This window comes from Syngnathus floridae, chromosome 20 (assembly GCF_059516105.1).
Source record: "Syngnathus floridae isolate MCC-2025c chromosome 20, RoL_Sflo_1.0, whole genome shotgun sequence".
Lineage (NCBI taxonomy): Eukaryota > Metazoa > Chordata > Actinopteri > Syngnathiformes > Syngnathidae > Syngnathus > Syngnathus floridae.
Window position 1 is genome coordinate 267502 of NC_142432.1, and position 23518 is coordinate 291019.

General features: G+C 47.7%; 2 protein-coding genes across 2 annotated transcripts; one reads left to right on the forward strand and one right to left on the reverse strand.

Annotated features, from left to right (window-relative positions):
- Positions 1-222: 222 nt before the first annotated feature.
- On the reverse strand, positions 223-3592 carry mnx1 (motor neuron and pancreas homeobox 1). The gene is made up of 3 exons (XM_088362973.1): positions 2936-3592; positions 1347-1507; positions 223-1065 (listed from the first exon to the last, which is right to left on the reverse strand). Exons 1-3 carry the CDS (start codon positions 3471-3473, stop codon positions 763-765), a joined length of 1002 nt encoding a protein of 333 aa, XP_088219099.1. The 5' UTR covers positions 3474-3592; the 3' UTR covers positions 223-762.
- A 3396-nt stretch (positions 3593-6988) lies between these two features.
- ube3c (ubiquitin protein ligase E3C) lies at positions 6989-23371 on the forward strand. The gene is made up of 24 exons (XM_088363494.1): positions 6989-7146; positions 7686-7796; positions 7864-7917; positions 8056-8130; positions 8336-8467; positions 8555-8670; positions 8847-9004; positions 9209-9362; positions 9814-10034; positions 10119-10270; positions 10358-10545; positions 13267-13353; positions 13435-13592; positions 13673-13902; positions 14934-15038; positions 15122-15209; positions 16210-16307; positions 16394-16526; positions 16974-17221; positions 18887-19099; positions 20073-20261; positions 20331-20397; positions 20536-20666; positions 22054-23371. Exons 2-24 carry the CDS (start codon positions 7731-7733, stop codon positions 22222-22224), a joined length of 3234 nt encoding a protein of 1077 aa, XP_088219620.1. The 5' UTR covers positions 6989-7146; positions 7686-7730; the 3' UTR covers positions 22225-23371.
- The last annotated feature ends 147 nt before the right edge of the window (positions 23372-23518 follow it).

Below are 23518 nucleotides of genomic sequence, written 5' to 3' on the forward strand. Positions count from 1 at the left end.
TGTTTCTTCTTCTTGCTGTTTGCTCACACGGCACGTTTGCACACATCCGACAGCGCCATTAACAGTCATTCCCATGACCCCGGCCTGTCAACGAACAAGGCTGCATGTGTCCTGCTCCTGCGCTATAAATCAAACCGTCGCTCCAACTCACACACGTACTTTAAAAAAATCACAATATTTATTTGACACTGTTTGCGCCACAATTTAGCATGCCTTGTTTTCTTTTATAAATACAGTACAGTATAGAAAAATAAACTGAACTTTTTTTTAACATAATTAGGTGTAACATAAAACAAGATTATTGCTGTCAAAGCAGATAAAATGAAATTAAAAAAAAAAAAGCTCATTTTTGCATAGACATCAAAAGTGGGACAATGCGTGTAAATGAGATCAGTTTTTTTTTTTATCATAATAGGAAACAAATGAATACATCCCATACCTATGTCTAATTTGTTTTTCGTCTAGTATCGTATTATGTTGGCAAAGAATGACAGGTTACCTGGCAAGTGACAGACTTAATTGCTTGGTTAGATTTGATCGTAACATTTCAAAGGTAATACTACGATAGAAAATCTTTTTGGCTTCTCTGCACTTTTTTACTTCCACTGATATCACAAAGTACGGTCGTCGCCTGTGTTGGCAAAGTATAGTGTTAAATTGCTTCTGTATTTTTGCCTCTTTTTTTTTATTTTTTTTTATTCTTTCCTAAAAATGTCAATGATAAAAAGTCTCTCCATGCAAAGTCCTCCTCCCTCCGCGCACTCAAGTTTGCGGGCTGAGCTCGCAGGTCCGATTGCGCTCGTCATCCGAGGAACACTCGGAGGAGTTGTAGAGAAAGCGGTCGCCCTCGTCGTCGCTGTCCTTCAAGTCTCGTATCCTGCCGTTTTTGCCCATCGTCGTCTTGCCGCCCTCATAATCCGACTGGTCGCCGTCTTGCTCGCCCTTGTCGCCGCCGTGCGCGCCCTTGCCTCCGCCCTTCAGCTTCTCGGCCTCCTGCGCCGCTTGTTCCTTGGCCTTCTTGCTCCGCTTCCACTTCATGCGACGATTCTGGAACCAGATCTTCACCTTGCGGCGGGCCAGGACATCATTACAATTAGAAGCTTTTTTTTTTTTTTTTCTTCAAAAGCCACCACAGTGGACGGACACTTGGCTTAATGGATGGGTGGATGAACAGACAGAAAGCTATATACAGTCGATGGATTTAGATCAGTGGTTTGAAACCTGAGGCCCGGGGGCCATTTGAGGCCAGCAGGATCTTACTTTGCGGCCCCAAACTTGAAGTGAAAGTTTCTTGTTAGTACGGTTATTTTTGACCTCGGAAAAGAGAATGGCGAGATGTGCGCTACCTGCGTTTCGGTGAGCATGAGGGAGGTGGCCACCTCAAAGCGTTTGGGTCGAGACAGGTACTTGTTGAGTTTGAACTGGTGCTCCAGCTCCAGCAGCTGTTGACTGGTGAACGCTGTCCTCGGCCGCCTGCACTTGCCCAGCAGGTTGGATTGCGCTTGGGCTGCTTATAAACACACACGAACGCTCTCACTTTCCATGATCATCATCATTGATTTTTTATTTGTCATTTTTTAATTGTGGAATGAAAGCCTTTGTGTAGGTCGAATGTATCCCAGGTAGATTTGAAAGTGTCCTCCGTATAGAAGATGAACTCTGCCGGCGGGCCGGCTGTTTTTTTTTTTTTTTTTTTTTGCCCCAAATCTGTTAGAAACAAGCGTGGACAAAAAGGGCAGTGTGCGCGCTGAGCAAGTAGCATATCCCCTGTGGCTTTCACAGCCCACCGACACTTTCCCACTGTCCATTATCTGTCCATTTTAGTTCCTCTCCCAAAAATCATCCATCTGTGTCACCTTGTATGTATGCACGCCGTCATTCGCTTCCACTGTACAAACATATCCACATTTTTTAAACCACCGCATAAACATACTTTTTGTAAAAAAACAATACAAAACAAGTAACAACAAAACAACAGCCTGCTTAGTTGTTGTTCGATTCCAGTGATGATATCTTAGGGCAAATTCTTCATGATCACGGTCCAAAGCCAAATTTGATGACATATTTTCTGTCTCCAAATCATCGTGTTAATCTTAAAATTTTGTCCAAGCCTGTTGTCTTGAAATTTCACTCAACTTTGTTTTACATTATTATTATCATTATTATTATTATTATCATTATTATTATTATCATTATTATTATTATTATTTTCAAATTTCAACTCCAATAACAAGTCTGTTTTAACACAAATAGCGATTATTAATGCGGGGCAAATCAAAAGGTAAATTATTATTTCTTATTAAAATGTGGAACAAGTTACATTAGTCATTTTTACAATTGGGTAACCAGCACATTGTATTAGGTGGTCAGTAGCCATTTTGGCTCAGAGTTGAACCAACCAATTCCCCCCAAAAAATCTTCAAACTTTTATGAGCATTTATTTATCCATTCAAACGCTTAGTTTATTGCTGTATTATTATCCAAAGCGTGCCCTCTTTGCTCAACATATTTGAGAAATATATACGCAGTTAGTCAATTCATTATTTTTTGTTTTAGGACAACGGCAGCGTGCTTTTGCTGGACCAATCATAAAAAGATAAGGACATTATTTTTGTATGGGACCCAGACAAAAAGCTCAAGTTTAATCAAAGTATACCAGATACTATTTATTTTCTAAAGAGCGTATTGCCACCACAAGCCGCAAATGCCAGTTCCATTTTCCAAGTGCAGGAAAACAGCCATTTTTAGATATGATGCGTTCATATTCTAGTTGGGGGCTAAAAGCGGCCTCATTCCATGCAGGTAATAATACCATCAAGTCAAATAGAGTATCAATTCGCTTTTTTTTTATTGCTTAGGTTCTTACCCTTGATTGCAATTGTGCTGAAATAGAAACAAATCAGGGGCTTTATTCCAAGTAATAATGTGTACTCACAGTTAAAGTCTGCCATTTTGGGCAGCATCATCCCGGCGGTGGACACCCGCAGCCAGTGGTCCAGCTGGAAGGTGCTGGCCGTCAGTTTGATGGGGTCGTGGTGGTGGTGGTGCTGGTGCTGCTGGTGCTGGTGCGGATGCTGCTGGTGGTGGCCGTGCGCCGGCGGGTACGACGCGTAGGACAGGGCCGCCGGGTGCTGAGCGCTCAGCGCGGCCGCCGAGTATGCGTACATGGGGTGACCGTAGAGCGCTTGAGCGGGGATCCCTCCTCCACCGCCGCCGGCGTGAGGGCCGCTCAGGAAGCCGGGCTTTGGAATGAGGCCGTGGTGGGCGGAGATCCGCGGAGGGGACGGCGTCTCAGCGCGCAGAGCGTCACCGGAGTTGAGCTCGGAGGATGCGTTGGTGCTGGCCGCTCCGGTTCCAGCTCCGCCGCCGCCGCCGCTTCCAGGCGACGTGACCAGGGCCAGCGGGGAAGTCTGCACTTTCGGGGTGTCCGCCGCCAACAGCGCGTCGATGCGAAAGTTTTTCGACTTCTCCATTTTGGAAGGAGACAGCTAAGAGCGACCGCACCAAAGTTGGGACGGGACCGGGAGTGGGAGCAGCGACGGGCTTGGCGTGACACTTAATGCTCGTCCCGTGTAGACGATTGGCCGGCCGGCCGGTGTTGCCGCTTGGCCGCTTGGCCGCTTGGCCGGCCTGAGGGAGGAGAAGTAACCCCTCCCCTTCCCTCCCCCCCCCCCCCCTCCTCTCCTCCCTCCGCTCCTCATTTCCATTAGCGCTCGCGTGCAGTCACGCACCTTCCACCCAAAAGACGCAACATCGTCAAGTCATTGTAACGAGGCGCCGTATTTTACACTAACAGCTTCGTCGTTAATATTCGTTTAAGGAATTAAAGTGCAGCCCACTGGAAGGATTTCACACCCCTCAAGGTCACCCGAGGCGCCTTAGACACATATTAGTATTATGGTCATTATTAATATTATTTGAAATAGTGAGGCTTTCGAATATCAAAAATCAGCACACAGAAATGGCGAACTAGTTTTTCCTGCAGGAAACTGTGTGGCAGTACAGGTTTGCTTTTTAGATTGATCCAATCTATTTGGATGTGCAGGACTTCCTTGTTTTGTTCATTTTTGTTTTCAGTTGATCACATGAGTTTAAATCCTCAAAGGCTGAGCCCAAGTCTTGTTTCATTTCCATTATTTGACGTTTTAATTATTTGTTTTGGTAACAAATAAAAAAACGTTACTTTCTGGAACGTGACCACAGGAAAATGTTTTTCATATGAAATGCGTTTTATTGCCTTTTTGCAGCAAAAATATGAGGCTTATTTTGATCCATAATTATGGATGATCACATGTGTAATATATGTTGCTGTTTTGTATGTGCTCGGTTGTGAGTTTTAGACATTTTCATTTGGAATATATGTACTCTTTAAATGTTCAAATAGTGCTTTATACTGACCATCTCGTTTTTATTTCTCGGATTTTCGTTTTTAAAGTGGTTGAAATCAAAACGGAACAATTTTCTATTGCAACCTGAATTATGAATGAATGAATACATATGAAGAAAAAAAACTACAAACGCATATATATATATATATATATATATATATATATATATATATATATATATATATATATATATATATATATATACATATATACTTATAACTGAAAATACGAATTGAATTTCCAACGTGGTTTAAAATGGGTGACGGATAATTGAGACGTCTTTACTAAGGTGGCAAATGATTATTAGAGGCATGGTTTAATGTTCAAATAATCCTTTTCAAAACTAAATTATGAATCTTCCTTCAAAGGTGAGCTGTCACATCCCCCAATTGGATTTAGATGACAAATGAAAGAAAAGTGCACACACGGGGTAATTCGGCAATGATTATTACCATCCTAATAGTAACCGTCAGCCGGTGGAGAAAAACGGCACGCGCGAACAGGCGGAGGTGACGTGTGAGGCCGAATGCATGGCAAATTCGAGTGAAAACGGAACCATGCGGACGACGGACGGACTGACTGCTCATTTGGATGTGCTTATCAACATGTTGAAAAGAGAAAAACCAAATTGAGCGAAGCCAGCGTCCAAATGAATCCAATTCCAATGGCGGCGATTCTGCTGCGCTTGGAATGGAGCGTGCAAGGTCTAATAAGCCACTTAAAGTTAATGGAAGAGGGAGGTCACCGCGAGAATTATCGACACCCCCGTTGGCCTTAACCTGTCTACCAATAAAGCTGATTAGTTTTGCGCCATTCGTCAGCGCCATGGCCGACGTTTTATTTGCTCGGGGGAAATCAACAAGTCAGCGGCCGCTTTGCTGCTAAAGGATCGCCATTTAATTGCGCACCCCCATGATAAGCGGCAGCTAGAGAAGGACGACGACGAGAAAGCTGACGTGCATGGATGGATGGATGGATGGAGGGAGGGAGGGAGGGAGGGAGGGAGGGAGGGAGGGAGGGAGGGATGGATGGATGGATGGATGGATGGATGGATGGATGGATGGATGGATGGATGGATGGATGGATGGATGGATGGATGGATGGATGGATGGATGGATGGATGGATGGATGGATGGATGGATGGATGGAAGAGAGAGAGCAGGGGCAAAAGAATATGACTCATTTTTGCAGAATATCTGAATTCAAATGTTTGGGACGGATAACCAAAACAGAACCAACTTGGGAAATTGGTTTTCATTTAATCAAACCTATTCGACCCCACTTATATCTATCGAAAGTATCGAAGCTCTTTGTGACTTTGATGTTGAGTATTTTTTGTTGTTGTTACTTGGAATATACATTTTCTCTAGAATAGCTGTCTAGTTTTTATGATTGTCATTTTTATTTAAAAAAGAAAACCTAATAGCATTCATTAAAGTGATCCATTTGTCTTTATTATTCTACTTATGTATTTAGGTGTTTTCTGTTTTACAATAGCCATTTATAGAATTCTTTTAGTCTGTATTTATGAAATAATTATGACTGTTTTCATGATTGTTTTTTAATAATCAGATCTCGCTGCGCATGATGATCGTACAGCCGTCTGCATGCGCCTGCCTAGCTGCTTTCATTTTATTAAATGCACTATGAATATTTCAATTAAGGCTGCGGTGAAATATGGAGCCATTTACAATTGGCCCTTACAGATTTATGACCCCCACCACAGCCACTCCTCTTTTTTTAAATTTTTTTATTTTTTTTACCCATCACATCCAAGAAGAAGAGAAAGGGGGTTGTCTCAAGTCCCTCATCATCCACGAGAGCTGTTAATATAGCCCCTTAATGACTTGGACAATTAGATACAATACAAATCAACGTGACATGTAGGCATAGTTTACAATGCATTAATTACAATATGTGCTCATTTTGTAAAGCCGATTCACGCGGTCTCTTTTATCGGCATTTTCCCATTTGAAGCCACAGTTAAATCCTCTTCTGTCAGTTGAGTTTCGTGATGCTCCCATAAATCTCGGAATTTCATATTTGTACATTCACTGCATACACCTACAACGTTTTCGATCAAATGTTAACTTCATTCAACTTTAATTTTTAGAAAAGGGAAATTTGGTCAAAGGCACATTTAAAGACAAAAATAGGAAAAACGTTGAAATGCCAGTAATGTCATCATGTACAACGCATGTAGAGAAATAAAATATAAATGAGAAATATTCCTTATCATGTTTGAATGAACGATCAAATGTAATTATCTTTACTGTATTTGATCCATATTCCTCGATGAGAGTGCGCTTTCATCGGTGGCCCCTTGATGCATTCGGCGTACCTCGAAAATTTGAAATTTCCAGTCTTTGCGATCGTTTAAGAGTAGCAGTGAAGCGCGCACACACGCTTTGGTTTAAATATTATAAAACAATGTTTACCCGTGACAATGATCTTTTGGATTAAAGGGATGACAAGGTTGGTCCGCTTTTATTGTTTCGTTTGTACTACTGTACTCCATTCACTATTTGCATATTAAAAATCTGATTTGAACCGTGTAACTGGAATACAGTTTACGTCTGACGTAGTATTGACGTTCCTTTCGTCCAATTGGCTTCGCAGACGTACAGGAAGCGGAAGTAATCGGGTCTCCGCTTTCGCCCGGTGGTGTGTTGACTTCTTGCGCACACAGGGAAATAAGTCGTCCGGATACAGCTCGAAAACAGCTCACCGCAACCCCCACGCAGTTCACACGCCAAAGGTAACCATTGCACACGGTGCCAATGTGCCACCGATAGTTCCGCTCCGTTCCGTCTAACTACCACAGATGTCTAAAAGGGGCACCCCACCGTGATGGTAGCCCTTATCAGTGCTAGCTCCTCCGCTAGCGACTTAGCTCAGTCGCTAGCGTCAACAAAGTCGTTCTCCGCGAACACGGGTGTCGAAACGTTGCGCCAATATGCACATTTCCCTCTCAATTCTTGCTATATTTGATTATTACAACGTAGACGGTTTCGTTCGAAGCCTGCTTGCTGAGTCATTTGCTAGCTGAGGAAGCCGGCCGGTTGAACAGAGTGTGGTCGAAGCCGAATCATAACAAATGACGTTTGACATTTAAATACGACTGGAATAAAACGCTCAAGTGCTGTGTGATTTATTAGCGTCCTGTATTCTTTCTCACTTACAACTGTCAAGCGTATTTTTGACAGCTCTCCCACTAGCTTTTGGTTACACCTTGGTTTAGCATTTTCTTTAGCTTTTGGTTACACCTTGGTTTAGCATTTTCTTTTTTTTTTGCAGGAATAAGTGTCAAGATCGCCATCAGTCAATGGGAAAGAGGTGAAGATGTTTAGCTTCGAGGGTGATTTCAAGACGAGACCTAAGGTGTCACTCGGAGGAGCAAGTAAAAAGGTAAGGTGCGGTTATTTGACCTATCCCGAAATGACAAGGTCAGTCATCTATTGTATGCTTTTCCCAGGAAGCGAAAGCATCCCTGCTGCATCGTACTCAAGAAGAAAGAAGAAAAAGAGAGGTGACAAATCCACCGTGGAGTTTTTAGAAATGAAGGATTCTATTCATCGTATAAATGAAGACCATATTGTCAGAAATTGTTTTTCTACAGTAAGATGGTTTCCTCACTTTAACCCCCCCCCCCCCCGTCATGTCTCAGGATGATAGAAAACGGCTGAAGAATGCCATCCTCATTCAGTCCTATGTACGTGGCTACCAAGACTTGAAGCGACAGGTCGGTTTTCACGCCAATCTCGAAAGATGACTTCTTGTAATATCACATCTTTAATCTCAAAATGCTACAACTTTAATAAATAGTTAAAAAATCTTGGAAATAGTCAACTTCTTCCCACTTCAATACACCACAATGGACTGTCAAATCTCGGCAATTTTTTTCTTTCTAAAATGGATTGGTTGATTGATTTTCTTTTTTTCTTCAGTACGCGATCCAGAGGGCCCATTTTGACGACTGCGCCAACCAGACACAGCCCGTTTTGGAAGCCCCGACCCTAAGTCTGCTTTCGAGGCAGCTCATCTTTTTCTACCGACAGAGCGTGGATGCGCACCGATTGGTGAGAGGACAGCTTTGATTCTACTCGCCTGGCTTTGTCTCTCGACTCCAATGTCATTTTGGTGTGTGTGTGTGTGTTTGACTGCAGATATGGCTGTGCCAGAACCTGGTGAAACACAACTGTCAGTTTGTCAAGCTGCTCGTGGGTCCACACAGGCAGACGTGTATGTTTCAGATCAAGAGGCTATTGGGTTTTTGCTGCAGGTACTTTGGCATTCTAATGAGGATCTTTGCACCTAATGTCGTGCATTAGTGCTTACCAAGTTTGAGATTCAGCTTTTGAATCTCTGCTCTAGGCGTTTGTTTTGGGTTTTTTTTCCAAATGAATATGCAACTTCAATAAAACCACTCGATAATATCTCCAATGTTTTCCCAACCAGACTCCTGCAGAACTGCGGTGACGACACCTTAAATGTGGCCGTTCCCATGCGGATGTTGGAAATCTTCTCGTCGGAGAGAGTCTACTTGCCCGTCTTGGCTGACGCCAACTGTGTGGGGTCAACGGTGGAGCAGATTTTGCACTATATGATCCAGAAAGGTAAGCAAGCGGCGACAGTCCCGTCCGTCCGTGCGTCCGTCCGTGCGTCCGTGCGTGCGTCCGTGCGTGCGTCCGTGCGTGCGTCCGTGCGTGCGTCCGTGCGTGCGTCCGTGCGTGCGTCCGTGCGTGCGTCCGTGCGTCCGTGTGTCAACAACCCGAAATGAAATGTTTGTGAACATCTCATGTGTTGTCGTCCTTTTTCAGGATATTACAGGTCGCTGTACATTTTGGTGACTCACCGACTCCCTCCGAGTCTGGAGTACAGCGACTCTCCTTCTATTCCCTTGGCAAGCACACTATTGGAGCACATCCTCAAACCTTTGCACTTTAGCTACTCCTCCTGCACAGCGGGCGCCAGGTACGACAAGCTGGGTCAGGCTTCTTTTTGTTCATATTCTTTTACTCCTGGAGTCGACACTCAAGTCAATTTACAACAAGCTGTAAAATTCACCCCCCTGCCCTCAAGTCGTCTCGCGACTGTTTGCCTTGCGTCGGAGACATTCTTATGAGCAAACGTCCAGGGTTCTCCTTTTCTTCTTTGAAGAAAAGCAAGGCGGGAGTGAGAGGAACTTGTGTACACGCACGCAGTCGGACAGCTCATTATGTGACTTGGGGGGGGTCGCCAGATGTGAGCCACACAAAGCAGCTCCGTTTGCAGACATAATAGCCGAGCGCTCACTTAGCAGACTGATCAACCTGCCCCGCACATCGTAAAGTCTGCCCCTCATTTTCATTCCTAATTGGTTCTTTGTTTGTTTCTTGGTCCAAGCAACTTTTTAAAGTGGAGCTCAGCTGTCATTGTCTTTCAGGCACTTTGTCTTTGCCGCCTTCACCGAGGAGTTCATTTCGGCGCCCTTCACCGAGCAGATCTTTCACTTCTTCATCCCGGCCCTGTCCGACCCCCGGCTGGCCTTCCCCTTCGAGGCCTTCCTCGGCTCCCTCCGGAACACCGTCACCTCTTCCCCCGTGGCCCAGAATCGCGCACCCTGGATATTTTACTTTGTCCTCTGTGCAGGAGAGAACTGCCTGGGTGTGTAGCCGTCGAGTGGATTCCGTCAGCCGTCGTCACGTCGGTCCGTTTACCTACCTACGACTGCCACGATTCGTTTGGCAGGTTCGCTCTCGGAGGAAGGCCTGCTGCTGTATTTAAGTGCTCTGCGGACGTTGCTGCCCCTGTTGCCCGTGACCGAGAGCTGCAACCGGCCCGAGGTGGGCAGCGACTCCGAGGATGACTCTGACGCCGATATCCACCCGCTGCCCGTGAAGGTACCGTAAGCACACGGTGTGCGTGTGGCACGCATGCGGACAACCTTCATCAACTTAACCGGAACAAACTCCCTCTTGGCCCACTAGGATGACACTCGCATCTCCGTGCAGCTGATCACTGAGGAATGCGTGCGCAAGCTGGACACCAAACAGCAGACCAACACGCTACTCAACCTGGTGTGGAGGGACTCGGCCAGTGAGGAAGTGTTCACCATGATGGCGTCCATCTGTCACACGCTCATGGTGCAGCATCGCCTCCTGGTTCCCAAAGTCAGGTGGGTGAATTTGCAGTATCCACCAAAAGGTTTGTCTGTGCATTCTATTTTTTTCCAACCTGTAACGGAATGGTCAATATTGAAACATTTTTTCCAATATTAAGAAACACTTAATTGTCCATTTACATTTGTACAATTAGCACCGTGACATGTTTCGACGCAGTAAGCGTCGTTTAAGAGAGCGGAAGGAGAAGGTAGGGCATCCGTCCGCTGGCCGTTGGCAAAGAGAGCAGAAGGTAGGGCATCCGCCCGCTGGCCGTCTGCAAAGAGAGCGGAAGGTAGCGAATCCATCCGCTGGCCGAGCGCATCTCGCTGGCATTTACAAGCGGCGGCAGGAAGCAGAAGATGTCTGTCAAGCTGTCAGGGCTGGATGAGGGCAATTACCTCTTCTCGGGAGGCTGATTACATGAGGGCCAGGATGTCAGAGGTGCTGGTTGCCTGACTGGCTGGCTGGCTGGCTGGCTGGCCGGCTGGCCGGCCGCCTGCCCGCCTGCCCGCCTGTCCGCCTGCCCGCCTGCCTGCCTGCCCGCCCGCCTGCCCGCCTGCCTGCCTGCCCGCCCGCCTGCCCGCCTGCCTGCCTGCCCGCCCGCCTGCCTGCGTTTGAGGCTTCGTGCTTGGTCAACCGGCACCAGTTAATCATTAGTAAAAGCCCCATGATTTGTAGGTGTGTGCTTTACTTAAACTGTGCGCATATAGTCGAAACCAAGTGAGGATAAGTGTGCAGAGGGATGCGGATTCAGAGAATTTGAAATAGGAAAAAAACAACAACATATATATATATACACATACACACACACACACACACACACACACACATTAATATTGAGAATATAAGTTAACTAGGGAAAAAAAAGTTTTTAATTTACAGTAGCAGAACCTGACTCAAAATGGATCCGTATGTTGAGGCTATTGAGATCCTGAAAACGATTACGACAACGATCGCATTATGTGTCCGCGCTTAAAATTTACAACTCGAGCAAGACGGTTGACTCATAATTGTAGATTTTGCCTCTCCGGGAGAATTTCAAGCGCGCTCCGTTAATGCCCTTAATTTTTTTACGAGGTCCCTTCCTTTTTCCTGCCACTTTTGCCATAAATCCCGCCCTTGGTCTTTCATCATTATTGGATATCTGTACAAAATAATTAGCTGGCCGAAGAAGATGAATCACTGCGAGAGTGGACGGGATAGCTTTACAAGAGGCTAAGGGGAGCAAATTGCATCCCGCTCTTGATTTACTGTGCTGATCCACTAAAAGAGGAGGAGGAGTGGCTTTGTGAATTTGTCTTGCCAACCTTGCGTTTTTCATGAATATGCGCAAAGTCGGAGCGCCATTAAAAGCCGATAATAGATTGGAATTGCTTTTCGAATGATCCCCTCGCCCGTTCCCTAATGCCATTTTGATGGTTAGCATTGGATATGAACCGCTTTGAAAGCCCGAGCGGAGAGAAAAGCAAACGTCGGTCGGTCGGTCGGTCGGTCGGTCGGCGGGCTCTTCGACACTTCCGACCTCTGGAATCAAAGGCTCCCTCCCGCCGTGATTTATCGCGCTGTTGTTGTTTTTTTTCTTCTTTCTTTCTTTCTTTCTTTCTTTGCCCCTCCCCAACCCCTTTTGACTTTGTTTATTAGCGGTTCATTCCGTGATTGAAAAGGGGCTTTGGGGGTTCGGGCAGGCTGTAAATCAGCGCGTCGGCTGGCATTTAGTGCTTTGTTTCCCATTTCAATCAAACACCCGTGCGGCTTGTTATGAGCACTCTCCTCCCTGAGCTTCTCTCCAGAGCCTTGTAGCGTAGACAGATGGCGCGTGGCGGGCCACGGACCATTTTTCAAGCCCTCCTTATCGGGGTCAGCTCCGAGCGGCGGCGGGGGCGGGCGGCCATTGAATCGCTTGATGGGAGAGGCGGAATTTGAGCAGCGTCATTTCGATCAACACCTGTTCTCGCTCCCTCAACACTTGATGTCCTGTCAAAACATAAGCATCCTTCGAGAGATGATCTGAAAAGTCTACACAGCCCTGTTCAAATTCATCCATTGTTGCCTGCACCAATGGAATGATGGGGCTTTCACAGTCTGAGGACGAGAATAATCAAAGTTATGGAATGCAAGTATTTGACTGATCCATTGGATGGAGGCACGGCTCTTCAATTTGACCTACTTAGCACCGTATGGTCACCTGCTCTTGCCCGCTGTGTGACAAGCCATGCAGTTTAGGAGCGTACGCAGGCAGGCAGGCAGGCAGGCAGGCAGGCCGGGAACAATGAGGCGCTTCACACCTCGGCGCGCGAGGTATGCGGGGGCCCTCCTCTGTGTTATCATGTCGTTCTCCGCGAGCGTGCGAGCACGTTTGGCACTGTGAGGGAGGTCACGGCGAGGACCTCCTGCTCCGGCCTCCATTGTCTCCAATTGATCTCCCCCCCCCCCCCATTGGCCATTAAGTTAAATGGGGCTCCAGCAGGAAGCCGCAGAGGCTGTTTATGACCCCCAGCAGCAACTAGTTTACTAATGGAAGGTGCCTCGCCTAAATAAAGCTTAATGGCTCATTTAATTTCCTTTTGGAGAGGGGCGGCCGAGAAGATTCCACGATAGTGCACAATGTCATTTATTTCTCGGCTAAGCGAGGGTCTCTTTACAGTTGTTGTGGCCGGCTTGTTAAATGATGAATGTTGACATTGAATGCTTGAACCCCGCCCCGCCCCGCCTTTCTTTTTCTCTCCCTCCCGCAGACTTCTGTACAGTTTAGCCTTCAACGCACGGTTCCTACGGCATCTCTGGCACCTGATCACCTCCATGACGACCAAAATGATTACCGGGTGAGCTGTGGGAGCGGCCCTAAAATCCGAGGGCAATTGCAGCACGCTGACATGTCCTCTCCATCTGTCCATCTTCACCAGCTCCATGGTTCCGCTGCTGCAGCTGATCTCCAGAGGCTCGCCCATGTCCTACGAAGACTCCAACCGCATCATTCCGCTCTTCTACCTCTTCAGCTCCCTCTTCAGCCACTCGCTCATCTCTGTGCACGACAGCGAGTTTTTTGAGCACGAAGCGGAAGGTGCTTGTTGTCTGACTCGCCGCATTTTCCACGATCGCTATGTCTTCTGCAATATTCTCATGATTGGAAAAACGGAACAGGTCAGCAGACCCAGTTGTCCACCATGCCTTTCACACTTTTGGAGCTGGTGACTCTGTCCCGCTGCCTGAGGGACGCGTGCCTCGGCATCATCAAGCTGGCCTACCCGGAGACCAAGACGGAGCACCGCGAGGAGTACATGGCGGCCTTCCGCAGCGTGGGCGTCAAGACCAACGCCGAGGTGCAGCAGCGCATCCAGGCCGAGCAGAAACGCTGGGTGCAGCTCTTTAAGGTAGAAGCGGCGCATGTGCACCGGTGCGTCGTCAGCGCTTTGCTGGAAATCAAGCAGAAAGCGATGAATGGAGGAGCAGCTGGAAAGGTCGTGGGCTGACTATTTACCTCAAGCAAATGAGATGGAAAATATGCCCTCCCCTTTGCGCCTCGCTCACTCTAATTACGCGAAGAAAGGGATTACGCGACCTGTGGCCTGGCCGATGTAGAAAGTGACTCCTCGGAAGGAAGGTGGACGAATACCTGAGAAGGGGCTTGGCTTTCATCAAAGATCTGCTCAAAGGCCTCTTGTCAGCTAAAAGGACCCATTAAAAAAAGTGCATTTTCCAAATTGAGCGCTGGGATTTACAGTGGCTTTAACGCCGCCGACCCCTAACACGCTAATGTTTGCTTGGTGTCATCGGCCCTCCCTCCCTCCCTCCCTCCCTACCTCCCTCCCTCCCTCCCTCCCTCCCCATCTTTTATCGCCCCCATTGTCGAGCTATCCATTTAATTGAAAGAAGCTAATTGAATGAAAATGATCAACTAAGCTTGTATTAATATTGCTAATGGAACTTTCTTCTTGGCCATGTTTGGAGAAGCGTGTCATGACGGAGTTTGGGAAAGGCCCATTAAGGCTGGCACTTAACCCGATGGGCTGATTAAGGAATGCTTATTCATTGCGGGAGTCGGGGGCTGGCTCGCCACGGCACGCTCCATTGACAGCGTTTTGCACTCTGCACGCCGTGCGATTGATTGGCGTCCTATGAAAATGACGCTCTTTAGGGGAGAACTCTTCCATTTGCGTTCTATGGAAATGGTCCCTTATGGTGGGACGGAAGAACTCGTTAAAGGGGCCTTTGTGCGCTGAGGTGAAACGGCGGTTGTCATCAACCTCGAGTTCCAGGAACCTTTAGTTCGCCGTACTTTCGTCTTTGCTGAGGAACCAAATACCGAACGAAACAAAGAGAATGACAAACCACCCGACTTTGACTCATCCTTTTTACTGCAATGTTTTCCAACTCTCGTCTTTCTTTGTATGCACTCAACCAGGTCATCACAAACTTGGTGAAAATGTTGAAGGCTCGCGACATCCGCCGACCCTTCTGCCCATCGGAACACTGGCTCTCTCAGGAGGTCAACATTCGAGCCGATAAGGTAGCGTCGCTTCCATCAAAAGTCATTTCCTTCATTGAGTTTGAGAAAATCCCGGCAACGGTCACGCTCATTTCCACGCTCAGGTCACTCAGCTCTACGTGCCGTCTGCTCGACACGTGTGGAGAACCAGAAGGATGGGCCGCATCGGACCGCTCCAATCAACACTGGACGGTACTATCGTTTTTTTTTTTTTCATTTGAACTGTAAATACACCATATATATATATCCTTTCAGGCCCACATTACATTTGCATTACATTGGCAGCTTAGGGAGAGGATTCATTGAATGCCAATCCAGTGTGTGCATTGTAATGCAATAAGTATTACTGCCACCTAGAGCCCTGGAGTGGAACAGCAGAACCGTTTCTTTATAAATGATTTCCCTTTGCAGAATTTTATCAGTAAAAATAGATGAATTATTTGAATGGCTCATATTGAGTCTTGTCTCGTTACGTAGGGTCACGACAACATAGTCAGGCCTCTCTAATAGTAAGAAAAGTGCCCAGGTGTGTGTGTGTGTGTGTGTGTGTGTGTGTGTGTGTGTGTGTGTGTGTGTGTGTGTGTGTGTGTGTGTGTGTGTGTGTGTGTGTGTGTGTGTGTGTGTGTGTGTGTGTGTGCGTGCGCGCGTGTGACTGCATTGTGTGAAAACAAGCTGATAACAATGTGTGTATGAGCTGCCTAATGTCACTCCCAGGCTGTATGGCCTCCATTCAATTAGCCCGAAAGTACCTGCTGAACTCGGCCACATCTGCTCCTGCTGTTTGCTCGCTCCTTTTCTCATTTTCTCAAATGGATCCCCCCACCCCGCCCCGCCCCACACACACACCCTTCGTCGTCCTCCCCCGAGCTGATGTACGAGCGATATATCGAGCGCCCTGACGGAGGCGGTATTTCTACTCAAAGACGGAAAATGCAGATCAGACTGACTAATTGAGCAGAATAATTGAGCTGGAGTGGAGGCCAAGTGAGGAGTTCTGCTATTTTGGCTTAACAGTCGAAATGTGGAGGTTGGTAGAAAACAAGCGTCACTTTAATGGATGAGTGGCGGATGGACACCTAGCTCCGTTGACTGCAGCACACGGGCCATATCCAGCCATGTACTTTCCATAAGTAAATGTTATTTTTCCTCTCAAATGGGAATGATTGTTCCTATTTTGGTGTGCACTTTGCAGTGGGCTCTGAGCCTCCACAGCTGTCCGTGTCGGAGGAGAGACATCTGGCTATCCTCACCGAGCTCCCTTTTGTCGTTCCGTTCGAGGAGCGAGTCAAGGTAACGGCTATGCTATAGTCCGTCCGTCCGTCCGTCCATAGGGCTGACGAGAAAAAAGAACGTAACCGTCCGGTATTGTGCGTTAGATCTTCCAGAGGTTAATCTACGCCGACAAGCGGGACGTCCAGGGGGACGGGCCCTTCTCCAACGGCATCGTCGTCACCATTCGACGTAACTACATCTACGAAGACGCCTACGACAAACTCTCGCCAGAGAACGGTAGGGACGTATTGACAGTATTAGGGCAAGCGCTGTCAATATTGCCACTCTTTCTCCAACTTTTGTTCGGCCCCCTATCAAATCTTTATATGGAGGTAAAAATGAAGGTTAGCTCCTCCTCTCGCCCACGCTGCCACGTGCGTAATGGTGCTTGCGATTATTCTAATGGAAGGCATAAAAGGCGGAATCAATTATTTTAAGTCACCTCTTTTGTGTTTTGAATGGAAAAGGCCACCCGAGCTGGGCCCCAGCACTCTGATTAAAATGAGTAGTAGGCTGAAGACATGATCTATATCATTTATGTGTCTATAAGTTAGAGCTGCCCGATTTAGCGCTGCGCCGCGCCTCGCCGCGCCTCGCCCTGCCTTGCGTTCATTGTTCGGACCTTTTATGGAGCTGGATTCGAATGTATCCAAAAATATTGCTTTGGATGATTTACACGTACAGAGCCAGACTTGAAGAAAAGAATCCGGGTGCACCTGCTGAACGCCCACGGCCTGGACGAGGCGGGCATCGACGGCGGGGGCATCTTCCGCGAGTTCCTCAACGAGCTCCTCAAGTCGGGCTTCAACCCCAACCAGGGCATGTTCAAGACCACCAACGAAGGCCTGCTGTACCCCAACCCCGCCGCCGAGACACTGGTGGGGGAGTCATTTGCGCGACACTACTACTTTCTGGGCAGGATTCTGGGCAAGGTGAGCGGCCGGCCCGAGCTCGTCCCAAATTGGAGCCTTTGCCCACCGACTTTAATCGGATGGCTCTTAGACCATCGCTTGACCTGAGCGTTCGATCCAAAGAGTTTTTGTATTCGCTCATCCGCCAACGCTAATGGTCGTGGAAATAAATGTGAGTTTGACTTTCAATTAACCCTACCTCCAGTTCCTCCCTCTCGCCATAAAAATGGACGTTTGAGCGGCCATTTTGCACGGCCCTGTCGCTATTTGTTTAGTGGGCAAAGCCTTTATATAGATTGCATCACTGGCCGGCGGCGGGCGAGGCTCAAAGGACACGGGAAATTAATATAGTTAATTCATGTAGGAGGCGTGCCATTGTTGCGCTGATGCATTACGGCCGCGGCGAGTGGCTCGTCTGCTGTGGGTACTCACCCAAATGGGATTGAGCGGCAGCAGCGGCAGCAGCGGCAGCACCGGCCGCAGCGGCAGCAGCGGCCGCCGCTCCTCATCCTTCTTCCTCTCTTGTCTACCCAAGTGACGGGCGGGAAGATTTAAGGCGCAAACATGGAAACAGGTTACAGCGGAAGCCCCGTTGATTGCGGAGGATACATTTCAAATCAACTCACAATAGGTGAAAAAAAGCATCCAGCATCTGGCGTTCTCTATTGTTGCATAACATCACTTGGGGAACTACACAGGACACAGAATGAGTTGGGTTTTTTTGTTTTTGCTCCCTCCTAACTAACTATGAAGGTGAGAGCAGTGAGCCGTATAGGTGCCCCCCCCCCCCCTTTGATAGATGCTGATGCCTTTTAAAGGCATTATAATTTTATTGATGGCAATTTATTTGGCAGCCAACAGAATGCACCTGCAATGTTGCTGGCATTTATTCCACCTGATGGCGCCTCGATCTGCTTTAATTGCGCTGCCACTGCACTCACTTATATTAAAACGCCCGAGGGCCATAATAATTAATTCTTAACGTCCCCAAGTCATTTTGGCACAATTTCTGGCAATAAACACTCGTAAATAAAGTAAGTGGCGTTGTTGAAAAGAAGAAAATACGATGGGAGCGCCCCCCTCCCCCATCCATAAACGTAGCCTCTTCCCGGCACCAGCGTTATTGATAGGTTTCCGGGGGCCAGGCGGCACATATGGTCCCCAACGAGCGCTGGCCACCGGCGGCGAAATACTAAGTGGATTATTTTGCATAAAAAATAGACAATGTTTGAAGTTGCGCAATTAAGCCGTGTTTAGAAAATAGGCGTGATTTACGAGTCGGAGTGTGTGTGTTTAAGATGCACGCATTATGGAAATCCTGGAGATTTATAATCCATTTAGCTGATGCGCTCAGGGTTTTTAGCGCTATCATTTATAAAGAGCTGCATATTTAGGGCTTCTTTTTCCGACGATTCCAGTACATTAGCTTTGGAGTTTTATGAGTCACCTGCCTGCCTGCCTGCCTGCCTGCCTGCCTGCCTGCTGCCGCTGCTTCTTAATAGCGTCTCAGGTCAAGGTGAGACTTGGCATTTCGAAAAGTTTCAGATGGATTGACTTTTGCTCTCAGTTGCGCCAGCATATTTACAATCTTGACAAAATGGACCGAGCATTTGTCAGGACTTTGTGTGTTTTTGTATTTTAAAGCGTCAATGACGAACCTGACTCGACCTGGATTTGGTTCCCCAGGCTCTTTACGAGAACATGCTGGTTGAGTTACCCTTTGCCAGTTTCTTCCTGTCCAAGTTGCTGGGCACCAGCGCCGACGTGGACATCCACCATCTGGCCTCTCTGGACCCAGAGATGTACCGGAACCTTCTCTTCCTCAAGAGCTACGAGGGCGACGTGGAGGAGCTGGGTCTCAACTTCACGGTGGTCAACAACGATCTGGGAGAGGCTCAGGTGAAACATTTCCTCCATCCAAAAATGACAGAAGCGAGCGGCATCCAAGCTAAGAGTCGGAGCCCGCCCGGGCTGTTTACTTAACGCGTCTTATTAGCTCTGGTCAAACAGCGGCCTGAAAAGCGGCCGAGTCGGCAAACATCATAGGGAGGGAGGAGGGGCGGGGGGGGGCGGACCATTTGCGGAAGATTAGGCACACACCCGGCCGGCCGGGCGGGAGCAGCCTGCCCTCCGTTTCCCCCCTGGGCGAGATAGCGGAGAGAGAGCCAGATAAGAGCCGTAATTCTCGTACATTAGCACATAATGGCACTCTCTGCCAGAAGAAAAAATTGAGCAGCAACTTTCATTGTGACTCAACGGTCTCGAGAAGCTTATCACCATTGGCTTTTTGTTGGAGCCACGGCGTCAGAGAGGCCGTGCTTCAACTCTGGTGTAATGTCTCAGCGGTGAGTAAACAACCTGTCCAAAGTGGCTCGCTCGCTCGCTCACAAGAGAACTAAGAACTTGCAATGGGCGCAAGTGACAAAGTTGCCATTTAGCGGGGCCGCTCTTGTCCTCCCGCAGACATTGTGATGTCATCATAAAGCCGCCTTTATGAACCGCCATGAGCACATTTTATCAAGCGCTAACTGCTCTAAAGCTAATGAAAAGCGAGCCCGGGGCCAAATTGGATCGGAGCAGATGTTCATTGGCCGTGCTATATTTAGCCGAGCACTTAACTGCGGGCACTTGACGGGGCTGACGCACCTTTAATCAGAGTGCTACGTTTTAATGACCTGCCTGTGATGGAGTTCCATCCACCTGGCGCTCAATTACGCTCAACCCCTGCCTATTTGCATGAGTTCACCGACCGTTGCACTTTTTGTGCCCAAACTTAGCTGACAGGAAAGTAGTCATTCATCAAGGATGTATTCCTCTATTTCGGCTTTCGCTTTGTAACTGACGGAATGTCCCGAAACGTCCGTCCGGGTAGGTGGTGGAACTGAAGCTGGGCGGGAAGGACATTCCCGTCACCACGGCCAACCGCATCGCGTACATCCACCTGGTGGCCGACTACCGGCTCAACAAGCAGATCCGGCCGCACTGCCTGGCCTTCAGGCAGGGGCTGGCCAACGTGGTCAACCTGGAGTGGCTGCGCATGTTTGACCAGCAGGAGATCCAGGTGACCGAAACTCGAGAGGAGGATCGATGCCTTGCGTTCAGAGACATTCAACTTTTGCTTTTTAAACAGGTGCTGATATCCGGCGCTCACGTGCCAATTTGTCTCGATGACCTGAAAAAGTTTACAAACTACTCAGGTAGGTGGCCGAATTGAAGTGCACTACTTGGCCAGTCAACTCATTTGCCGTCTAGGAACCATTGGTAAAATAGAAACGCAGTCAATGTCAAAAATGGTTGAAAAAATGATTCCCGCTCCATCTTTGCCACATCCTTAGGGGGCTACACGGCCACGCACCCCGTCATCCAGATCTTCTGGGAGGTGGTGGAAGCCTTTACAGACGAAGAGAAGCGCAAGCTTCTCAAGTTCGTCACCAGCTGCTCCAGACCTCCTCTGCTCGGCTTCAAGGTTGGACCCTTGCGTCTTTTGTGTCCCGCCAGAAGCGCTCCCACCGAGTATGGGAAAGGCAGCGGCGCTGTGCCGTTAAGCCCAAACGTGGCTTTGATGTGTTTGGGATGCAAATAACAGGAGAAAGATAGATAGATAGAGAGACAGAGAGAGAGAGCGAGCGAGCGAGCGAGAGAGACAGACGACTTCTTGAAAACAGCCACCGACCGACTGACCGACCAGAGCGATAAGGCCGCTCTGATAAGCCATTAAGTGTTATCGGGCCCCGCCGGTTCACGACCCTGCTTTGCTCGCTCTGGACAAATATTGTCATTTTTATTCAAGAGTTTGTAGCCAGCTGAACTTTCGAACTTTTCACGCATCATTTCCCCGCAATGTTGCTGAATCACAGATTCTTGGGACAGTCTCCATTGGAAACCGCTTCCATCATTTGTAATGCGGCTTACGAGGAAGCCATGTCATCAATGTATCATTTGACATTTTCGGTCGGGGGCTGCATTTTTTTGGCGCTCATTTTCAATTCAACGTAAATTTGCTCTGGTCGAAAGACGTGGCAACGTGTTAAGCGCTTTACATGAGCGCATTTCTAATTGGGGCTAAAAAGGTTTGGGAAGTAGCAACGATGTCCATTGGGATTGTATCTTTTTATTAGCCTCATTAGCTTTCTCCAACTTTATGGCTGTCCTGCCCGTGCTAGCATGGAGGAGGATCCAAATCCCTGCTGTTACCTCCTCTCGCCACCTCCTTTTTTAATCCATTTGACTTTGGCCAGCACACGTGGGCGGTTCTCTTTCTCTCTCTCTCTCTCTGTCCCCCTCCCTGTCCGGGCGTTAATTTGTGGTCGGCCAGGGCAGCCCCCCTGACACGGCCCCCCGGCTGGAGCCAGCTCCGCCTTAATTAGCTGTCGTGAAAGGAGCCCGGGATTCATTAGCGGAGATATAGGTGCTGTCATGCAGAGCCATTTAAAAATGATGATGGAAACTGCACCTTTTTTTTTTCTTTTTTCTTTTTCCCTTCACCTCCCCTCTCCTCGGGAAACGACACGTTCTCAATAAGCAACGATAGTTTAATACGGTAATTGTCGGAAAAATGGGGTCGTTGCGGCTGAGACCCCCAAGAGCCATTTAATCGGGATGATGGGCTATTTGCTGACTTGGAATAGCGGAGAGGAAATCGAGGCTGCTTGTGATGGAAAGGCTCAATGTCACAGTTGACAAAAAAAAAACAAAAAACGCAGGATAGATGACATGAAATGAGCGTTCCCTGCCAGGTCAAAGTGCGGCCTGCTTTCTAAGCGTATCCTTGCGCAGGCTGGACATTTTTGGAAAATATATATATTTTTCTTCGCAATGAACGTACTGAACTGGTGGACTTGAATTCCCCCCAGGAGTTGTACCCAGCCTTCTGCGTCCACAACGGCGGCACCGACCTGGACAGGCTGCCCACGGCCAGCACCTGCATGAACTTGCTCAAGCTGCCCGAGTTCTACAGCCAGCATCAGATGAGGAACAAGCTGCTCTACGCCATCGAGTCGTCGTCCGGCTTTGAGCTGAGCTGAGCTGAAGCTACGGCCTACACTGACTTTTCCCGCTTTTTGTGTGTACGTGCTGAATGCGTGTTGAGCGCCAGGGGACGATGGGGCTTCACGATAAGAGGCCGTAGCCTCTGTTTTAAACACGTTTTTTTTCTTCAGTTAAAGAAACGAAACCATTTGTCCACTGCACACCTCACAGCTATTTTTGCGCTATTACTTTGAGGTCTTATCGCTAATTTAGTGCAGTAAAGTCATAATTACATTTATGATTTTTTTTTTTTTTTTAAGGAAAAGACAGGGTAGTAAACGAGGCCATAGATATAAAACAATCAAATATCAAGACAGTCATGAACCAAGAATTCCCTCCCTGGATTAGAAATGTTAGACTTGTCCACCAGATGGCGCTGCTTCACCCACATGCTAAGAATCCAGTTTTTTTTTTTCTCCAATCAAGTCATACCTCCTTCAGCCTAAAAAATAATCGACGTTTTGGTGTGAAAGTGTGGAAGACTAACCTAGCGCGCGCGCATAAGACTCATGTTGAAACACACCTCTACTTTTTTCCCCTTCAAGCATTGGATATTTGAACAGTTCAGATAATGGTGGTTGTAGTCATTTATCCTCTACGAGGACCTTAAAGGAGCTGCCATCTTGACTGCACAGACTGCTGTGTTGTTCTTATACTGCCTCCTGGTGGCCATGTCGCATAATTACTTTCTTGGTGCAGTTTGACAAAAGAAATGTGGTGGAAAACTGACTAGTGAGCCCCAAACCAAGACGAGTAGTGCTGAGCAGTGGAAAAGCGACATTAGCGCTTATATCTTTTTATCCCCCCCCCCCCCCCTCCCTACCCCACCAAAGATAATGTGGCCTCATATAAAGGCAATACAAGAAGAGTGTGCGGCATTCATTTTGTGATTCAAATAGTCCTAGCGTGTCATAGCCGTGGAAACCGACGCGTGCAACGTTTTTCCGAGTGCGGATTTATTCAGCAGGGCGATGAATTTGTGAATATGTACATGTTCTCTTGAACGATTCATGATTTCTTCAGTATTTGTACAGGTTTTCCTCCGTGTGTGTGTGTGTGTGTGGGAGAGAATGTGTCGTGGTTGCAATAGTTCCGTGTAGCAACAATCGAGTGTATGGCAATAAATCCACGTTTCTTTTTTCAGCTTTCTTTTCTTCGTCATTTCAAGTAACGGTGGCGACGTAAAGCAAGACAAGGGGGGGAAAGAAAGTCCTGGCTCTTTATGGCCTCTGACATATAATTAAAGAAAGATCCAGTTAAGAAACACTGAGCAGAACTATTCTGGCCTTG